At 44.8% G+C, this 19508-nt stretch overlaps 2 protein-coding genes across 2 annotated transcripts in view; both read right to left on the reverse strand.

The window, feature by feature from the left end:
- Window positions 1–2513, reverse strand: part of CUBN (cubilin) — a 365663-nt gene extending 363150 nt beyond the window's left edge. The window contains exon 1 of the mRNA XM_040352464.1: window positions 2327–2513. Within this exon, the coding sequence (XP_040208398.1) occupies window positions 2327–2448 (122 nt within the window). The 5' untranslated portion in view covers window positions 2449–2513. The remainder of the gene's footprint in view (window positions 1–2326) is intronic.
- An 11977-nt stretch (window positions 2514–14490) lies between these two features.
- The window catches only part of TRDMT1 (tRNA aspartic acid methyltransferase 1), a 64172-nt gene continuing 59154 nt past the window's right edge, over window positions 14491–19508 (reverse strand). Inside the window, exons 10-11 of the mRNA XM_040352465.1 lie at window positions 19368–19497; window positions 14491–14662 (exon numbers count right to left, since the gene is read on the reverse strand). Coding sequence (XP_040208399.1) covers window positions 14556–14662; window positions 19368–19497 — 237 coding nt within the window. The 3' untranslated portion in view covers window positions 14491–14555. The remainder of the gene's footprint in view (window positions 14663–19367; window positions 19498–19508) is intronic.

The raw sequence follows: 19508 nt of genomic DNA on the forward strand, positions 1-19508 counted from the left end.
AGGATGGAGGTCCTGATTCCTTTGTATAGATCTTTGGTTATCACTAGAGGGATCACCAGCACGAGGATGGAGGTCCTGATTCCTATGTATAGATCTTTGGTTATCACTAGAGGGAACACCACCTCAAGGATGGAGGTCCTGATTCCTATGTATAGATCTTTAGTTATGACTAGAGGGAACACCAGCACGAGGATGGAGGTCCTGATTCCTATGTATAGATCTTTGATTATCACTAGAGGGAACACCAGCACGAGGATGGAGGTCCTGATTCCTCTGTATAGATCTTTGGTTATCACTAGAGGGAACACCAGCACGAGGATGGAGGTCCTGATTTCTCTGTATAGATATTTGGTTATCACTAAAGGGATCACCGGCAAGAAGGTGGGGTCCTGATTACCCTATATACATATTCTCACTAGATGGATCACTCAAACTATCTCAATTGAGCTACATTGGCTAAAAACTATTAAACACATTATGGTCTCAAGGGATACTCTTATGAGCCCTAATTTTGGTTATTAAAGATCCAACTCCTCTGACCTAATCCACAAGATGCAAATCAGTAATCCAAAAATGTTAATGTATGATTTTTTCATAACATCCCTTGATGACTGTGAGGGTGTTCAAGCATCTTATCTACATTTGAAAATGTATTAGGCTCCGTACACACGTCCGAGAAACTCGACGAGTAAAACACATCGTTTTGCTCGTCGAGTTCCTTGTGAAGCCGCCGAGGATCTCGGCGAGCCAAGTTTCCTCATTGACTAACGAGGAAATAGAGAATATGTTCTCTATTTGGCCCGACAAGATCCTCGTCGGTTTCCTCGGCCAAAAGTGTACACACGACCGGGTTTCTCGGCAGAATACGGCTCCGATCGAGTTTCTGGCTGAATTCTGCCGAGAAACTCGGTCGTGTGTACGGGGCCTTACTTATAGTAACCAATCACATTCTATCACCTTAGGTTGTAAGCTCCTTGAGGGTAGGGACCAATGTGAACATACAATGTATATGTAAAGCGCTGCGTAAATTAATGGCGCTATCTAAGTACCTAAATAATAATAATAATATGAATAAAGAGCCAAATCATCCACAAGGCAGCACATGGCTGGATGTCCCGGGGCTCAGCTATATAACCTTTACGGTCCTTCAATAAACCAGAATAGTGTAATCAGTCAACGCTGAGCTACTGCCTGGCTGTCACTTCACAAGGAAGGGTGAACTTTTAGGCCCCGTTCACAGCTGAGCGATTTTCTGCTTGAAGCTTGTAGCTCTAAAACGCTCAACAAGCCAAATCCTATTCATTTCAATAGCCCCTGTTCACATATGAGCGTTCTGTCACTTGTCGCTTAAAAAAGCACATGAGCTTCTTTTTGGCAGATTACAAGTCTTTTTGGCCCCATAAACTTCAATAGAAACACCTTACTTGTGCATTTTCAGAGAATTTTCTGCTCAAATAGCAGCTCTCCACCCCTAATCTCCTCCCCACCGCCCCCCACATTGCTTTCTATTAACTAAACAAAAATGCCTGAAGCTGTAAATCGGTTGTAATACACTTCTAAAACGCTTTAAAAATGCTTGTAAAAAGCTGCAAAAAACAAATAAATGCCCGAAAAACGCAAGTAAATCGCTACACTCAAGTGTGAATGAAGCTTTAGGCTGGGTTCACACTATTGCCACATGCGTCTCACAGCAGGGGTCTCGTGCATCACTGTTCACCGTTCCAGTCCAATTTCAGCCGGATTCTTTTGGGCTGAATTCAGACCTGAACATGGACCAAAAGATGCACAGGACCCTTGTGCAAATTCTCACCAGAGCCGCAGCGGAGATATGTGAACTGGCTCCATAGAGAGCCGGTCACAATCTCCGGCATGCAAATTGGATGAGGGGTGAGTCGGCGTATCTAGCTGATTTACATATTCGATGCGTAAATCAACGGACGCGCCCCTTGCGGCCAGCGTAAATATGCACCCAAGATACGATGGCGTAGGAAACTTACGTCGGTCGTATCTTGGCAAAATTTAGGCGTATCTCATTTTAAGAATGAGCTCATAGATACGACGGCGCACATTCGGACTTACGGCGGCGTATCTACTGATTCGTCGGCGTAAGTCTTTGTGAATCCGGGCCTTGGTGTCTGATGTTATCTAAAAAATACAGACAATACAAATTGTGCAACTTGTATGTGCCTTTTTAATGATGTCAACCAAAGAGAGGAGGGGGGAAACCGTTACCTTACCTAGAGCCCCATTTTGCCCTAATCCATACCAGGGTTACTATCAGAATGTACATCCTTCTTTTAAAAAAAAAACACAATATAACACTTACTGATCATAGAGTGTGTCCCTTCTCTGCCTGGATTTCGATGGCTCCCCAAGCTGACATATCAGTCCAGAAATAAATAAGAACGCCCCCAGTAAATGTCTTGAGAAATGGCCTGGAGAAAGCATGTTCACCGCTGGCTTTCCCCAGGCAGTAAGGTGATAGCAGTCATTGAGGCTGAGATATCTCCCTGCATGTACTTTGTCCTTACAGAATCATTCATTCCCACAAACCGGGACAAATAGTTAACGCAAGTCCTTCATTTACATTAATTGTTCAACTCGAGTAATGGGAGAGGACAAAGTGCTGACTGCTTACATTTCAAACGTGTGGAGCATTATTGTTTGAAAGCCATCAACTTGATGACCTTTGTGACAATTCAGGAGCTGCTATGAGTATGATTATGTTAATAAGCAGGCAGGGCAATCATTTCTCTGCAGGATGTGGAAACTAGGGTTGTCCTGATACCACTTTTTTAGGACCGAGTACAAATACCGATACTTTTTTTCATGTACTCGCCGAAACCGAATACCGATACTTTTTTTTAAATGCAGCCACGTGTCCCCAAATGCAGCCTTGTGTCCCCAAATGCAGCCTTGTCCCTAAATTCAGCCATGTCCCTTAATTCAGCCATGTCCCTTAATTCAGCCATGTCCCTAAATTCAGCCATGTCCCTAAATTCAGCCATGTCCCTAAATTCAGCCATGTCCCTTAATTCAGCCATGTCCCTTAATTCAACCATGTCCCTAAATTCAGCCATGTCCCTAATGCAGCCTTGTGTCCCCTAAGACAAAGCCAAGTCAATCCCCCGCCGCTGCCGACATCTAGTTACTATGTGCTGGGGGAACACAACAGCTGTCATTTGCATTTGAATAGCTGTGTGTTCCCCCGCCGCGCCGTCATGTATAGCCCCTCCCCCTTGCCCAGAAACTTTGATAGACAGGTCACCCGTCCGATGGCGGCAGCGGCAGCAGCTCTCCTCTCCCCCATACGAGGACTGCTCTGCTACGCTCTCCGCCCCCTCTCCACCCGCACTCGAAAAAAAAAAAAAGTATTCTACCAGGCATCGGGAGTATTTGCGCGAGTACAAGTACTAGCGCAAATATTCGGTATCCGTACTAGTATCGGTATCGGGACAACCCTAGTGGAAACCTTGCAAAAAGATCTGAACAAATGAATGGGGTGGGCAACTACATGGCAAATGAGGTTCAATGTAGAAAAATGCAAAATAATGCATTTGGGTGGCAAAAATACGAATGAAATCTATACACTGGGGGGAGACCCTCTGGGGGGTGTAATCTAGGATAGAAAAGGACCTGGGGGTCCTAGTAGATGACAGGCTCAGCAATGGCGTGCAATGCCAAGCTGCTGCCAACAAAACAAACAGAATATTGGCATGCATTAAAAAGGGATAATTCTCCACTCTACAAGACTCTGGTCCGGCCGCATCTGGAGTATGCCGTCCAGTTCTGGGCACCAGTACCCAGGAAGGATGTACTGGAACTGGAGAGAGTCCAGAGAAGGGCAACAAAGCTAATAAAGGGTCTGGAGGATATTAGTTATGAGGAAAGGTTGCGAACACTGAACTTATTCTCTCCGGAGATGAGACGCTTGAGAGGGGATATGATTTCAATTTACAAATACCGTACTGGTGACCCCACAATAGGGAGAAAACTTTTTTGTGGAAGGGAGTTTAACAAGACACATGGCCACTCATTAAAATTAGAAGAAAAGAGGTTTAACCTTAAACTACGTAGAGGGCTCTTTACTGTAATGCCCGTACACACGATCCGAATTTCAGATGACCTAAAATCCAATGGAGCTTTTCATCGGAATTCCGTTCAAGCTGTCTTGCATACACACTGTCAGACCAAATTCCGACCGTCCAAAACGCGGTGGTGTAAAACACTACGACAAGCCGAGAAAAATGAAGTTCAATGCTTCCGAGCATGCGTCGACTTGATTCTGAGCATGCGTGGGTTTTTTCTCCGTCGGAATTGCACACAGACGATAGGAATTTCCTATCTTTTTTTCCATCGGAAAAAAATAAAACATGTTCTATTTCTAAACACTGACGGAAAAAAGTAAGATGGGGCCCACACACGATCGGAATTTCCGATGAATCAGACTTTTTTCATCGGAAATTCGGATCGTGTGTACGCGACATTAGAGCGGTAAGAATGTGGAATTCCCTTCCACAGGCGGTGGTGTCAGCGGGGGGCATCAATAGTTTCAAAAAACTATTAGATAAGCACCTGAATGACCACAACATACAGGGATATACAAGGTAATACTGACATATAATCACACACATAGGTTGGACTTGATGGATGTGTTTTTTCAACCTCACCTACTATGTAACTATAATAACCAATGGAAGCAAGTGGAGATTGGTGACACTATCACAGTGTTAGCCTGCCCATGAATGATCCCATCACTAACCTGACACCTTAATTTAACCACTTCCCGCCCAGGCTATAGGCGATTTACGTCCGGGAAGTGGTTTTGAAATCCTGACTGGACGTCCATGGACGTCCTGCAGGATTTAATGCCGCGCGCGCGCAGCGCGGCGATCGGTGGTGCGGGGTGTCAGTCTGACACCCTGCATCTCCGATCTCGGTAAAGAGCCTTCGGCGGAGGCTCTTTACCACGTGATCAGCCGTGTCCAATCACGGCTGATCACAATTTAAACAGGAAGAGCCGTTGATGGCTCTTCCTCACTCGCGTCTGTCGCTAGTAGAGGAGAGCCGATCGGCGACTCTCCTGACAGGGGGGGTTCGCGCTGATTGTTTATCAGCGCAGCCCCCCCTCGGATCGCCACACTGGACCACCAGGGAAGCCCACCCTGGACCACCAGGAAAGGACAAAAAAAAAAAAAAGCATTAAAAAAAAAAAAAGATGCCAATCAGTGGGCACTGACTGGCAACATGGGTAAATCAGTGCTGCCCCACAGTGTCCATCAGTGCCACCCCACAGTGTCCATCAGTGCCACCCCACAGTGCCCATCCATGCCCAGTGCCCACCTATCAGTGCCCATCTGTGCCACCCATAATTATCCATCAGTGCCGTCCCATGAGTGCCCATCTGTGCCGCCTATGAGTGCCCAGTGCCGCCCATGAGTGACTATCAGTGCCGCCCATGAGTGCCTATCAGTGCCGCCCATGAGTGCCCATCAGTGCCGCCTATGTGTGCCCATCAGTGACGCCTATGTGTGCCCATCAGTGCCACCTATGTGTGCCCAGTGCCACCTATGTGTGCCCATCAGTGCCACCTATGAGTGCCCATCAGTGCCACATACCAGCACCGCCAATCAGTGCCACCTCACCTGTGCCCGTCAGTACTACCTCATCGGCCTACTATGTCCATCAGTGCCATCTCATCGGTGCCCATCAGTGCCGCCATTTCAGTGCCCGTAATTAAAAGAGAAAACTTACTTATTTACAAAAAAATTAACAGAAAAAAATAAGAACGTAATTTTTTTTCAAAATTTTCAGTCTTTTTTTAGTTGTTGCGCAAAAAAAAAAAACGCAGAGGTGATCAAATACCACCAAAAGAAAGCTCTATTTGTGGGGAAAAAAGACGCCAATTTTGTTTGGGTACAGTGTAGCATGACCGCGCAATTGCCATTCAAAATGTGACAGTGCTGAAAGCCGAAAATTGGCTTGGGCGGGAAGGTGCGTAAGTGCCTGGTATGGAAGTGGTTAACAATTTGGAGAGGACAAGGTCACATGAGCTAACCCTGGGGGGGCACTTACACAAATAGCAATTTGCCCATTAAAAGTACATGTCTATTCTGTACAATTGGAATGAATGTTATCAGGCTATTTTGTGCAGTGGACAAATCTTTTTTATTTATTAAAAATGGAAAACACCACATTTGGCCAGTAGATGGCACAAAGTATCATGGGAAATTAATGAATGAATGAATGAATGAAAAATTTATATAGCGCGGCACATGCGAACTGAATCGCCTCTGGGCGCTTGTTGTTTGTGTCTCATGCCTATCAGAAAAGCAGGGTTTTGATCTGCCTTCTGAAAGACAGGTGGTTTTGCTCCAACCGAATGCTGGTTGGTAAAGCATTCCAAAGCCTGGGGCCCTGAAAAGCAAACCTTCTTTCTCCTTTGGACTTGTATTTGGTTTTAGGAACCTTGACCAGATTTTGGTCGGTGGATCGCAGAATGCGGTTGCAATTGTGCGGTTTGATCTTGTCGCATAGATATCTAGGAGCCTTCCCATGGATGCACTTATGTGTCAGGCAGAGTGCTTTGAATGCAATTCTGTCTTTCACTGGCAACCAGTGAAGGGATCTCAGTGAAGGTGAGATTGATTCCCAAGATTTTTTCCCAGTCACAAGTCTGGCGGCCGTATTCTGTACGACTTGAAGACGAGCGATTTGGTACTTGGGGAGCCCGAGGTAAAGGGCATTTGCATAGTCCAGTCTGGAATTCACGATTGTTCCCACCACGACTGCTATGTCTTCTTTGGGAATAAATGGAATAAGTCTGCGTAGAAGGCGCATCAAATGGTGCGTCCCGCTGACTACTGACCCTATTTGTGCGTCCATTGTCATGAAGGTGTCAAACGTGACTCCTAGACTTCTGACTTTGGAGCTAGGGGAGATGGTCTGACCCAGGATGGGCGAAGGTGTCCAGTTTGTTGTCGGTTGACTCTTCCGACTGGCATTGAACATAAAGAGTTCTGTTTTAGCGCTATTGAGTTTGAGATAACTCTTAGTCATCCAGTTTTCTATTGAAGAGAGACATTTCTCTAATCTGAGATGATGATCCTTTTTTTGGCAGATGCGAAAGTACAACTGCGTGTCGTCTGCATAAGAGTGATAGAGTAGTTCTTGGTTACTGATAATATCAAAGAGAGGACGAAGATAGATATTAAACAGCACCGGTGATAGGGGGGATCCTTGGGGGACCCCACATGGCACCGCGCGTTTTTCTGACGTGAAAGATCCCAGTTTCACTGTTTGTGAACGGTTTCCGAGAAAAGAGGAGAACCATGGTAAGGCATCTTCTGAGACTCCGGCGACTTCTGTTAGTCGTCTCAGTAGCAATTTATGGTCTACTGTGTCAAAGGCTGCGCTTAGGTCCAGCAGAACCAGGAGACACGATTCTCCTTCGTCTGCGGCCTCGAGCGCATCATCCCATATTTTCAGTTTCAGTTAATGCATGCGCTAACATTAGAGATGTGTTTATAAAAAGAAAAAGTATACACATTTGCCCTGGGAAACTGCATTTATAGCCATACTATGCAAATGGGGCAAAATCAAATGGTATTGGGCTATTTTCTCTCAAGTTCAAAAGTTCTTTATAAAATGATTTAGAAAAACAACAGCTTTATGAGCTGACGATCATAGAAAATATATACAGTGCCTTGATAAAGTATTCATACCCCTTGAAATTTCCCACATTTTGTCATGTTTCAGCCAAAAATGCAAGTGTATTTTATTGGATTTTATGATAGACCAACACAAAGTGGCACATAATTATGAAGTGGAAGGAAAATGATAAATGGTTTTCAATTTTTTTTACAAATAAATATCTGAATAGTGTGGCAAAAAACGCTGTTGGTAGTTGTCATGGACCTTGGAATGCGGAAGTGTTCCTCCTTGAACTCTGTTACACAGTGGGGGGTCTTCTGCTCTGTCTTAGGCTCCATTCACATCTATGCGACAGCGGCGTACGGCGTACGCAGCGTATTTTGCCGCGAGTGTGTATCTTTTTTTTTTTTTTCAGATTCTTCCCATTGCTGTCAATGGGCGAACACCAATGTCGCCTGAAAAAAAGGGTCTGGGACTTTTTTTCAGGCGACAGGCGTTCGGCGTCTATGAGATGTGAACCATCTCCATAGACAGCAATGGGAATTCTGCCCCCCATCGGCAGAAGCGTCCGACGTCGGGTGTTTTGTCGCATAGATGTGAATGGAGCCTTAAGGCTCCAGACGGCTCCATTGTTCTGTGTCTGGCTATTGTGTACATTGATTGCCCCCTGGGGCTTCGGTCTCATTACACATAGCAGTCCTTCTATTCTATTCAATCCCTTATGACTCATTTTCAAGTCCTCATTTGCATGGCAAGAGGACCTGAAGGAGGACTACATGTACTTTACAATTGACCAATAGGAAAGCGGTTGTTGGGGGCGGGATGTTGCAAATTCCGTATAAAAGTGTGTTGTGTGCTTCCAATAAAAGTCTTCCTGTTTGAACTTACATACAGCCTGCCTGGTGTTTGTTCTAATGGATTCCGAATGGCACATAGCTGTAGTTCAGATCCCGGAGCCTTGGATGACCAAACCATCAGACGTTGCGATCTGCAAGCTGACTCATTAGTAGCAGAGGACAAAATGTGGAAAATTTCAAGGCACTGTATTTTGCTCCTATGATAAATAGCTCCATCTAGTGGACATAATGCAGTATTTTCCTGATTCAATCTATTCTATAGAAATGAAGAACATTTGACTAGAGAGAACATGGTCTAACAACAATCGTTTTTGTCCCCATTCGAACAGAACAAATGTACATGAGGTTTTACAGGACAAATAGCTCTGCAATTATTTTAATAAATACACCCTTAGTGTCTTAATATTTGTACCAGTTTGTACTTTGTGTCTTTAGGTTTGTTTTGCACTGCGTACCAGTTCACAAAGCAAGGTCCATAAAGACATGGATAAGTTTTGGGTGGAGGAACTTGACTGGCCTGCACACAGCCCTGACCTCAACCTGATAGAACACCTTTGGGATGAATTAGAGTGGAGGCTGCGAGGCAGGCCTTCTCGTCCAACATCAGTGCCTGACCTCACAAATGCGCTTCTGGAAGAACGGTCAAACATTCCCATAGACACTCTCCTAAACCTTGTGGACAGTCTCCCCAGAAGATTTGAAGCTGTTATAGCTGTAAAGGGTGGGCCAACTCAATATTGAACCCTACGGACTAAGACTGGGATGCCATTAAAGTTCATGTGCGTGTAAAGGCAGGCGTCCCAATACTTTTGGTAATATAGTGTATATAGCTATACATACACACAATACGTCTCTACAATACATGCTTATTTTCCAGTATTATAGCTCTAAAAATGTGGCAAGTGCATACAAATAATTGATCTGCCAGCAATCCAGAAAGCTTCTGCATGGTAATGGCAAGCTTCGTGGATGCTTGTTGGACTTTGTCTATACCCACCTTCACCCTGTCAATGTGTACAAATGTATATATTAACCACCGCACCATATTGCTGGTCAAAGACCAGAGCACTTTTTGCGATTCGGCACGGCGTCGCTTTAACTGACAATTGCGCGGTCGTGCGACGTGGCTCCCAAACAAAATTGGCGTCCTTTTTTTCCCACAAATAGAGCTTTCATTTGGTGGTATTTGATCACCTCTGCGGTTTTTAGTTTTTGCGCTATAAACTAAAATAGAGCGACAATTTTGAAAAAAATGAATATTTTTTATTTTTTGCTATAATAAATTTCCCCCAAAAATATATATAAAAACATTTTTTTTCCTCAGTTTAGGCCGATACGTATTCTTCTACATATTTTTCGTAAAAAAAAAATCGCAATAAACATTTATTGATTGGTTTGTGCAAAAGTTATAGCGTTTACAAAATAGGGGGTAGTTTTATGGCATTTTTATTAATATTTGTTTTTATACTAGGAATGGTGGCGATCAGCGATTTTTTTTTCGGTACTGCGACATTATGTCGGACACATTTTTGGAACCATTGGCATTTTTATAGCGATCAGTGCTATAAAAATGCATTGGATTACTATAAAAATGCCACTGGCAGGGAAGGGATTAACACTAGGGGGCGGGGAAGGGGTTAAGTATGTTCCCTGGGTGTGTTCTAACTGTAGGGGGGGGTGGACTCACTTGGGGAAATGACTGATCGCTGTTCATACATTGTATGAACAGACAGTCAGGCATTTCTCCCCTGACAGGACTGTTACACACACAGCTCCCGGTCCTCGCTCTGTAAAGAGCAATCGCGGGTGCCCGGCAGCGATCGCGCCCGCGCACGGGAGTCAGGGACGAGTGGGGGCGCGCGCATGCTCCCCTAGTGGCCGCTTCGAGAGCCGACGTAGAGCTACGGGCTCTCGCGCAGGGGAGCCGACCTGCCGCCGGCGGCTGGTCGGCAAGTAGTTAATAACATTTCCAGCAAAACAATGCTCTTGCTTTGACATTTAAAGTGGTTGTAAACCCTTACAGACCACTTTTACCTACAGGTTAGCCTAGATTAAGGCTTACCTGTAGGTGCAAGAAATATCTCCTAAACCTACACGGTTTAGGAGATATTTCCAAAAGACATGCAATGATGTCTACGGCGCATGCGCCGTAAACAACGGCGCGCAGGCACACTGAGAGTACCGTTACTAACGGCGAGTGACATCATCGCGGCTCCGGCCAGTCACAGCGCCGGAGCCGCGATACGAGGAAGACACTCGGGGAAAGTTGGCGACAGCGGAGGTGAAGAACGAGCAACGCTGCGGGGGCTTCGATCTCAGGTAAGTAATACATATTGGGCCAGATCCACAAAAGGGATACGACGGCGTAACTGCTGTTACTTTGTCGTATCCCTGTTCCTAACTATGGAACTGATCCACATAATCAGTTTTCCATAGTTAGGCAGAAGATCCGACATGTGTAAGGGACTTACACTGCCGGATCTTAGGATGCAGTACCGCATCCGCCGCTGGGGGCATTTCGTGTCGAAATGCCGCCTCGGGTATGCAAATTAGCACTTACGGAGATCCACAAAGCTTTTCAGCTTCGTTTTTTCTCCGTAAGTTTTAGTTTGCAAACGCAAAATTAGGGCTGCTTTTACAAAGTGTAAACTGTTTACACCATGTAAAAGCAGACCCAGCGTCCAGCGACGCGATTTTTTTTTAATTTTTAATTTTTTTTTTTCGCGCCGTATCTTTTTTTTTTTCAACGCAACTTTATTGACCCGTCGCAATCCACAGAGCTCGGCGTAACGTAATTTCGCGCTATGCACGTCGGGAAAATGACGTAACGAGCATGCGCAGCATGGCCGGCGCGGGAGCGCGCCTAATTTAAATGGGAATCGCCCCCATGAAAATAGAAACGCCTTGCGACGGTGGAATTTAAGTTACACAGCCCAAAATTTCTAGGTAAGTGCTTTGTGGATCGGGCACTTAGGTAGAAATTTTAAGGCAGTGTAACTTAAATGGAAAAAATTAAGTTACGCCGGATCTTTGTGGATTACCCCCATTGAGCTAGTATGCTCTGCATACTAGCTCATTATGCATTTTTCTTGCAGGGTTTTTTTTCCAATTTTTTTCAAGAGGGTTTACTACCTCTTTAAGAGCCTGCCCATTCACTGTGTATAGAGAAAGGGCTCTTGGAGGATGTAGTTCTGGGGGTGTGCCTACATCAATAGAAAACTTCCAACAGCTCTGCCCCTGCAACAGTTTTTGAAGTCTGGTAATGATGGTACAGGAATTGTCAAAAGCAGATAGAAACTGTCTACAGCTCATCATAAGTGTTACAATCTGTCAGTACAATCTGCTAGATCTAGTAACATCTATATAGTGCAAGATCCTGCCTGCTTAGTTACAACTTGTATAGTTAGCTTAGCTAGGTCTTCATATTAAACAGTTTTGTTACACCTAAGAGAGACTGTACAAATACAGTACCGCCAGATTGTACCGTGTATGGTGAGAGTTAGGCAGATTGCTGTGCATTGTTCAATTATAAGCAATTGTTTTGGAGGGGGAACTGTGTTATGATGTCAGGTCCTGCACAGCATATTCTAGTTATCTAACTGTAAAAACAAAAATTCTACTTTTTCCATTAAACCCAAGTTTCCCTTGGCTGGTCCAGTATACAATTACAGTTTATCTACATGCCAACATCAGTTTAATGATGCAAAATAATAATTTGCATTTTGTTGGATGGCCTAAGTCTGGTAAGTGGTAATTAAAAAACTGTAAACCTAATCATTTATTTATTATTGTGCACAGGTCACAGAGGAGAAAATATGTGATATTCCCAAGTAATCAGGAGAGGCATCTTTACTGCTCAGCTAATACACGTGTACAGTTCAACAAATCTGCAGATCAACAAAATCCTACCTACAAAGATGAGATTAATGAGACTGTAGAGTTCATATTAAATAAACATACCTTTCAAGCTCAACTCCAGAACTGATATACCCGTATTTATCGGCGTATAACACACACATTTTTCCCCTAAAAATAGGGGGCAAATCAAGTGTGCGTGTTATACGCCGACAGCGTACCTTGGAGGGGGATGAGCGCCACCGGAATTCACAGAGCCGTCATTTCCTCTCCACTCTGCTCTCACGTCACATACACAGTCCCGCCTCCGCCACCGGCAATGGACCAGTGTTCTGTCTATCACAGGAGCTGGTCCAATGCTGATGGTGGAGGCGGGACTGTGTATGTGACTGCTAACCCAGAGCCGATTAATCAGGAGATGACGGCTCAGCGATTTCCTGCATTGAGAGATTGTGAGGCTTAATCAGGCAGCTGCATTGATTGGGGGAGATGGACGCAGATCAGGCTGCAGATAGGCACAGATCAGGCTGCACTGAAGCTGCAGGTGGGCACAGATCAGGCTGCAGATGGTCACAGATCAGGCCGCATTGAGGCTGCAAATGGGCACAGATCAGGCTACATTGAGGCTGCAAATGGGCACAGATCAGGCTGCACTGAAGCTGCAGATGGGCACAGATCAGGCTGCATTGAGACTGCAGATGGGCACAGATCAGGCTGCATTGCGGGTGTAGATAGGCACAGATCAGGCTACATTGAGGCTGCAGATAGGTACAGATCAGGGTACATTGAGGCTGAAGATGGGCACAGATCAGGCTGCACTGAATCTGCAGATGGGCACAGATCAGGCTGCACTGAATCTGCAGATGGGCACATATCAGACTGCACTGAAGCTGCAGATGGGAACAGATCAGGCTGCACTGAAGCTGCAGGTGGGCACAGATCAGGCTGCATTGAAGCTGCAGATGGGTACAGATCAGGCTACATTGAGGCTGCAGATGGGCACAGATCAGGCTACATTGAGGCTGCAGATGGGCACAGATCAGGCTGCACTGAAGCTGCAAATGGGCATAGATCAGGCTGCACTGAAGCTGCAGGTGGGCATAGATCAAGCTGCATTGAGGCTGCAGATGGGCACAGATCAGGCTTCATTGATGCTCAATGACCATTATTTTGCTTCAAAGTGCTTTGTTTAAAAAAAATAAAGTTTTTTTCCCGAAAGTTCCTTCTTAAATTGGGGTGCGTGTTATACACCTGTGCGTGTTATACGCAGATAAATACGGTGGGCCAGATTCTCGTAGATCGCTGCATCTCTGCGGCGGCGTAAAGTATCTCATTTACGTTACGCCGCCGCAAGTTTTACGGGCAAGTGCTTGATTCAAAAAGCACTTGCCTATAAAGTTGCGGCGGCGTAGCGTAAATCCCCCGGCGCAAGCCCGCCTAATTCAAATGATCCGGGTAGGGGGCGTGGATCATTTAAATTAGGCGCGTTCCCGCGCTGAATGTACTGCGCATGCGCCGTCCCTAAAATTTCTCGACGTGCATTGCGCTAAATGACGTCGCAAGGACGTCATTGGTTTCGACGTGAACGTAAATGGCGTCTAGCCCTATTCACGGACGACTTAAATTTTCGAAGCGGGAACGACGGCCATACTTAACATTGACTGCGCCTCATATACCCAGGGGCAACTTTACGCGTCGCAAATCTAACGTAAACGTCGTAACTTCACTGGGTCGACCGCGCGTACGTTCGGGAATTCGCGTATTTTGCATACTCGGCGGGGAAAACTACGTCGGCGACACCTAGCGGCAACAAAAAAAAATTGCATTTAAGATCCGACAGCGTACGAGCCTTACGCCTGTGGGATCTAATGCTTATCTATGCGTAACTGATTCTATGAATCAGGCGCATAGATACGACGGGCGGACTCAGAGATACGCCGGCATATCTCTTTTGAGAATCTGGCCCGGTATATATATTTTGTATACTTAAATTGGGCCAGCTTGACTCAGCGTAAGTAACCATAACTGATATACAGAAGTCTACTGCAGATGCTGAAAATCACTGGAGCTCCCATCAAATTATAAATCATACAACAATAAAATGTTTTATTATTAATTTATTCAATTTGAAAAAAAAAAATATTTTGGGTTAAAAAGAAGTCTAGGGTCCGGTTGATCCTTGAAGCTGAATCAATGCGACTGAAGTAGGAGGGTGATGAGTCCGGCAACGATATGAACATTCAGACTGTTCCCGAGCAGCCGATAACGCTGTTTTGATGTTATCTTTTCTGGAAAACCTAAGAGGACATATAAGGTGTTGGAATAAATGATGCTAGTTGTCAAACACTCAGTTGTGCATTAAAATATATGAGAACAAATTACTGTACTTTGTGGATAAATCAGATTGCAACTACAGGGAGTGCAGAATTATTAGGCAAATGAGTAATTGGACCACATCATGCTCTTTATGCATGTTGTCTTACTCCAAGCTGTATAGGCTCGAAAGCCTACTACCAATTAGGCATATTAGGTAATGTACATCTCTGTAATGAGAAGGTGTGTGGTCTAATGACATCAACACCCTATATAAGGTGTGCATAATTATTAGTCAACTTCCATTCCTTTGGCAAAATGGTCCAAAAGAAGGACTTGAGAGACTCTGAAAAGTCCAAAATAGAGAGATATCTAGCAGAGGGATGCAGCACTCTTAAAATTGCAAATCTTCTGAAGCGTGATCATCGAAAAATCAAGCGTTTCATTCAAAATAGTCAACAGGGTCAAAAGAAGTGTGTGGGAAAAAAAAGGCGCAAAATAACTGACCATGAACTGAGAAAAGTCAAGCGTGCAGCTGCCAAGATGCCACTTGCCACCAGTTTGGCCATATTTCAGAGCTGCAACATCACTGGAGTGCCCAAAAGCACAAGGTGTGCAATACTCAGAGACATGGCCAAGATAAGAAAGGCTGAAAGACGACGACCACTGAACAAGACACACAAGCTGTAACGTCAAGACTGTGCCAATAAATATCTCAAGAAAGATTTTTCTAAGGTTTTATGGACTGCTGAAATGAGAGTAAGTCTTGATGGGCCAAATGGAAGAGCCCGTGGCTGGATTGGTAAAGGGCAGAGAGCTCCAGTCCGACTCAGACGCCAGCAAGGTGGTGGTGGAGTACTGGTTTGGGCTGGTATCATCAAAGATCAGCTTGTAGGGCCTTTTCGGATTGAGGATGGAGTCAAGCTCAACTCCCAGTCCTACTGCCAGATTATGGAAGACACCTTCTTCAAGCAGTGGTACAGGAAGAAGTCTGCATCCTTCAAGAAAAACATGATTTTCATGCAGGACAATGCTCCATCACACGCGTCCAAGTACTCCACAGCGTGGCTGGCAAGAAAGGGTATTAAAGAAAAAAAACTAATGACATGGCCTCCTTGTTCACCTGATCTGAACCCCATTGAGAACCTGTGGTCCATCATCAAATGTGAGATTTACAAGGAGGGAAAACAGTACACCTCTCTGAACAGTGTCTGGGAGGCTGTGGTTGCTGCTGCACGCAATGTTGATGGTGAACAGATCAAAACACTGACAGAATCCATGGATGGCAGGCTTTTGAGTGTCCTTGCAAAGAAAGGTGGCTATATTGGTCACTGATTTGTTTTTGTTTTGTTTTTGAATGTCAGAAATGTATATTTGTGAATGTTGAGATGTTATATTGGTTTCACTGGTAAAAATAAATAATTGAAATGGGTATATATTTATTTTTTTGTTAAGTTGCCTAATAATTCTGCACAGTAATAGTCACCTGCACACACAGATATCCCCCTAAAATAGCTAACACTAAAAACAAACTAAAAACTACTTCCAAAAATATTCAGCTTTGATATTAATGAGTTTTTGGGGTTGTTGTTGTTCAATAATAAAATTAATCCTCAAAAATACAACTTGCCTAATAATTCTGCACTCCCTGTATACGTGTGTGTAAAATAGAGAATAAAATACTTTGCAGCCCCTAATAGCAATGTATTTATATAATAAACCTTTCTATATTGTTCTTTCAGAACACGTGCAATCAGTTTTTTATAAAGATATCTATTTTATCTATGCCTCAACCTCCGCAACATCTCAAGAAAATGCCCCTTACTAACCAATGACACCACAAAGCTTCTAATTCACTCCCTGGTCGTCTCTCATATCGACTACTGCAACTCACTCCTCATAGGATTACCTTTACATCCCCCTCAGTCCATCATGAATGCTGCTGCCAGACCCATCCACCATACCAACCGTTCAGGGTCTGCCACCCCTCTCTTCAAATCCCTTCATTGGCTCACCCAACAAATCAAAATGACAACAATAACTTTCCAAGCCTTTCACAACTCTGTCCCCAACTACATCAGTAACCTAGTGTAAAAATACCAACCAAATTGTATTCTTTGTTCCTTCCATGACCTCCTGCTCTCTAGCACCCTTGTCACCTCCTTCCATTCTCGCCTTCAGGACTTTTTTCGAGCCTGTCCCATCCTCTGGAACTCCCTACCCCAATCTGTTTGGCTATCTCTTACTCTGTCCACTTTTAGGCGATCCCTAAAAACCCTTCACTTCAAAGAATCCTATCCCACCTCCCCCTAGCAACTGTATTTCCACTTTCTCCATCAGTTCTTTTGAACCATTTGACCCTTCCTTTTAGACTCTAAGCTCTAACGAGCAGGACCCTCTGATTCCATCTGTATTGAATTACAGTGGAACCTTGGATTACGAGCATAATCCGTTCCAGGAGAATGCTTGTAATCCAAAGCACTCGCATATCAAAGCGAGTTTCCCTATAGAAGTCAATGGAAACAAAAATAATTTGTTCCGCATTGACTTCTAAGGCATGCAATACCGCATGTGGCCAGAGGTTGGGGGCGCCGGAGAGCCTCGGAAATACTCAGAAAGGCTTGGGGACAGCTCGGCTGAACTCGGAAAGGCTTGGGAGCGGAGGATTTCCGAGTTTTTCCAAACGGTTCGGGTGCCCCAGCACCTCTGGCCAAATGCGGTACTGCACACCGCTGTGGCTTGAATCCTGCTTGTTTTGCAAGACAACACTCGCAAACCGAGACAGGATTTAAAAAAAAAAAATGCTTGAATTGCAAAGCGATTGTTAATCGTGTTACTCGCAATCTGAGGTTTCACTGTATATTGTAACTGTACTGTCTGCCCCAATGTTGTAAAGTGCTGCGCAAACTGTTGGCACTATATAAATCCTGTATAAGAATATCTGCTAAGAGCAGTCACGATGGGGTACTTTCAGTAAGTTTGCACTAGATATGGCGCAATACTTTACAGCTAAGACCATTTACAGCTCAAGTTACTTCTGTTTGGACCCAGATATGGCTCAGCTTTCCACAGTGGGATAATATATTACTTGGACTCTACACTAAAAAATTTGGCTCAACAATCTAGAAGTCGCTGCAATAATGCCTGAACTACTTGTCTCCAAATCTGTTCGGGCTCAAGTATGTGGGGGAGCTGTGGGGGAAAATAGGATTTTTTGTACTCACCGTAAAATCCTTTTCTCTGTCGTCCATGGACGGACACAGCCTTCTCAAGTCTTGACAAGTGGGTTATGTTCCTCTGCAGGATGGGGGAAGTGAGGGAGCAGCGGGGATATCAAATATCCAGACCAGTGGAGCAGCAGCGGAAGACCTGACAGCGGGGGATCGCTGTAGGTAAGTAAATTGTGGATCGGAAAAAGGGGGGTCACATTTACAGTTTCTCTGTAAATCTGAACTAAACCTTTAACTTAATCTTATAGGGCAGGGGTCTCCAAACTGCGGCCCGAGGGCCGGATGTGGCCCTTTGCTAGCCTTTATCTGGCCCTTGGGGCAGTATTGCTCCCAACGATATGAGGCACTATTCCTCCCAATGATACCAACAATGGGACACTATTTCTTGCACTAATAGCAATGATGGAGCACCATTCCTCCTCCTACTGCCCAACAACACTGGGGCCATGTTTATTCTCACTGATGCTCGTCCCTGGGGCATTTTCTACCCCCATCGGTCAGAATCTGGCCCCCCCTGAGGTCTGAAAGACAGTAAACTGGCCCTTTGCTTGAAAAGTATGGAGACCCCTGTTATAGGGTAATTCGTTTTTTGGTTTTAAAATACCTGCTCTGTGTAATGGTTTTGCACACAGCAGGCTCCACCCTCCTCTTCTCGGATCCCCGCCAGCGCTCCTGGCCCATCTCTGGACCGAGATCGGGCGCAAGTATGTGGGGGAGCTGTGGGGGAAAATAGGATTTTTTGTACTCACCGTAAAATCCTTTTCTCTGTCGTCCATGGACGGACACAGCCTTCTCAAGTCTTGACAAGTGGGTTATGTTCCTGTTCATAGGAGAGGATCTCATATAAACAGGAACATAACTCGCTTGTCAAGTCTTGAGAAGGCTGTGTCCGTCCATGGACGATAAGAGAAAGTTTTTTTACCTTATTGCATAGAAAGCAGTAAGGCAAGGGTGCTGAACCTGTGGTCCTCCAGCTGTTGTGGAACTACAAGTCCCTTTGCTAGCCTTTATCCGGCCCTTGGGCACTATTCCTCCCACTGATATGAGGCACTATTCCTCCCACTGACACCAACAATGGGGCACTATTTCTTCCACTGATACCAATGATGGGATACTATTCCTCCTACTAAGAGGGGCACTACTCCTCCTATTGACCACCAACCCTGAGGCCATATTTATTTTTACTGATGCCGGGCCCTCCTAAAGTCTGAAGGACAATAACTGTCAGCCTTGCAATGCCTCATGGGACTTGTAGTTCTGCAACAGCCACAGGTTGAGCACCAATGCAATGGTAAAAGAAAAATCTCGGCCTTTACATCCACTTTAACTGTGAACTCATGTCATGAATGCTGATGCAGCACGTATATAAAGAAGTGTGTTTTTACACATCGGTCTGAAGTTCTTGTTAAACATTGTTATTATTACATTACATATTTTCTCTGCTGTTTACCATACATACCAAAATCTGCTGGGAATCCATGAAGATTAGCAATTTCTCTCGGTGTGAAGTATCTCAGTTTCAATGTGGAAAGTTTAGCGAGTTTCTCCTCGTCAGGCAATGTTTCCAGTGATTTATACACAGAGCTGATCTGCATCACAA

The sequence above is a fragment of the Rana temporaria genome, chromosome 5, assembly GCF_905171775.1.
Source record: "Rana temporaria chromosome 5, aRanTem1.1, whole genome shotgun sequence".
NCBI classification, from domain to species: domain Eukaryota; kingdom Metazoa; phylum Chordata; class Amphibia; order Anura; family Ranidae; genus Rana; species Rana temporaria.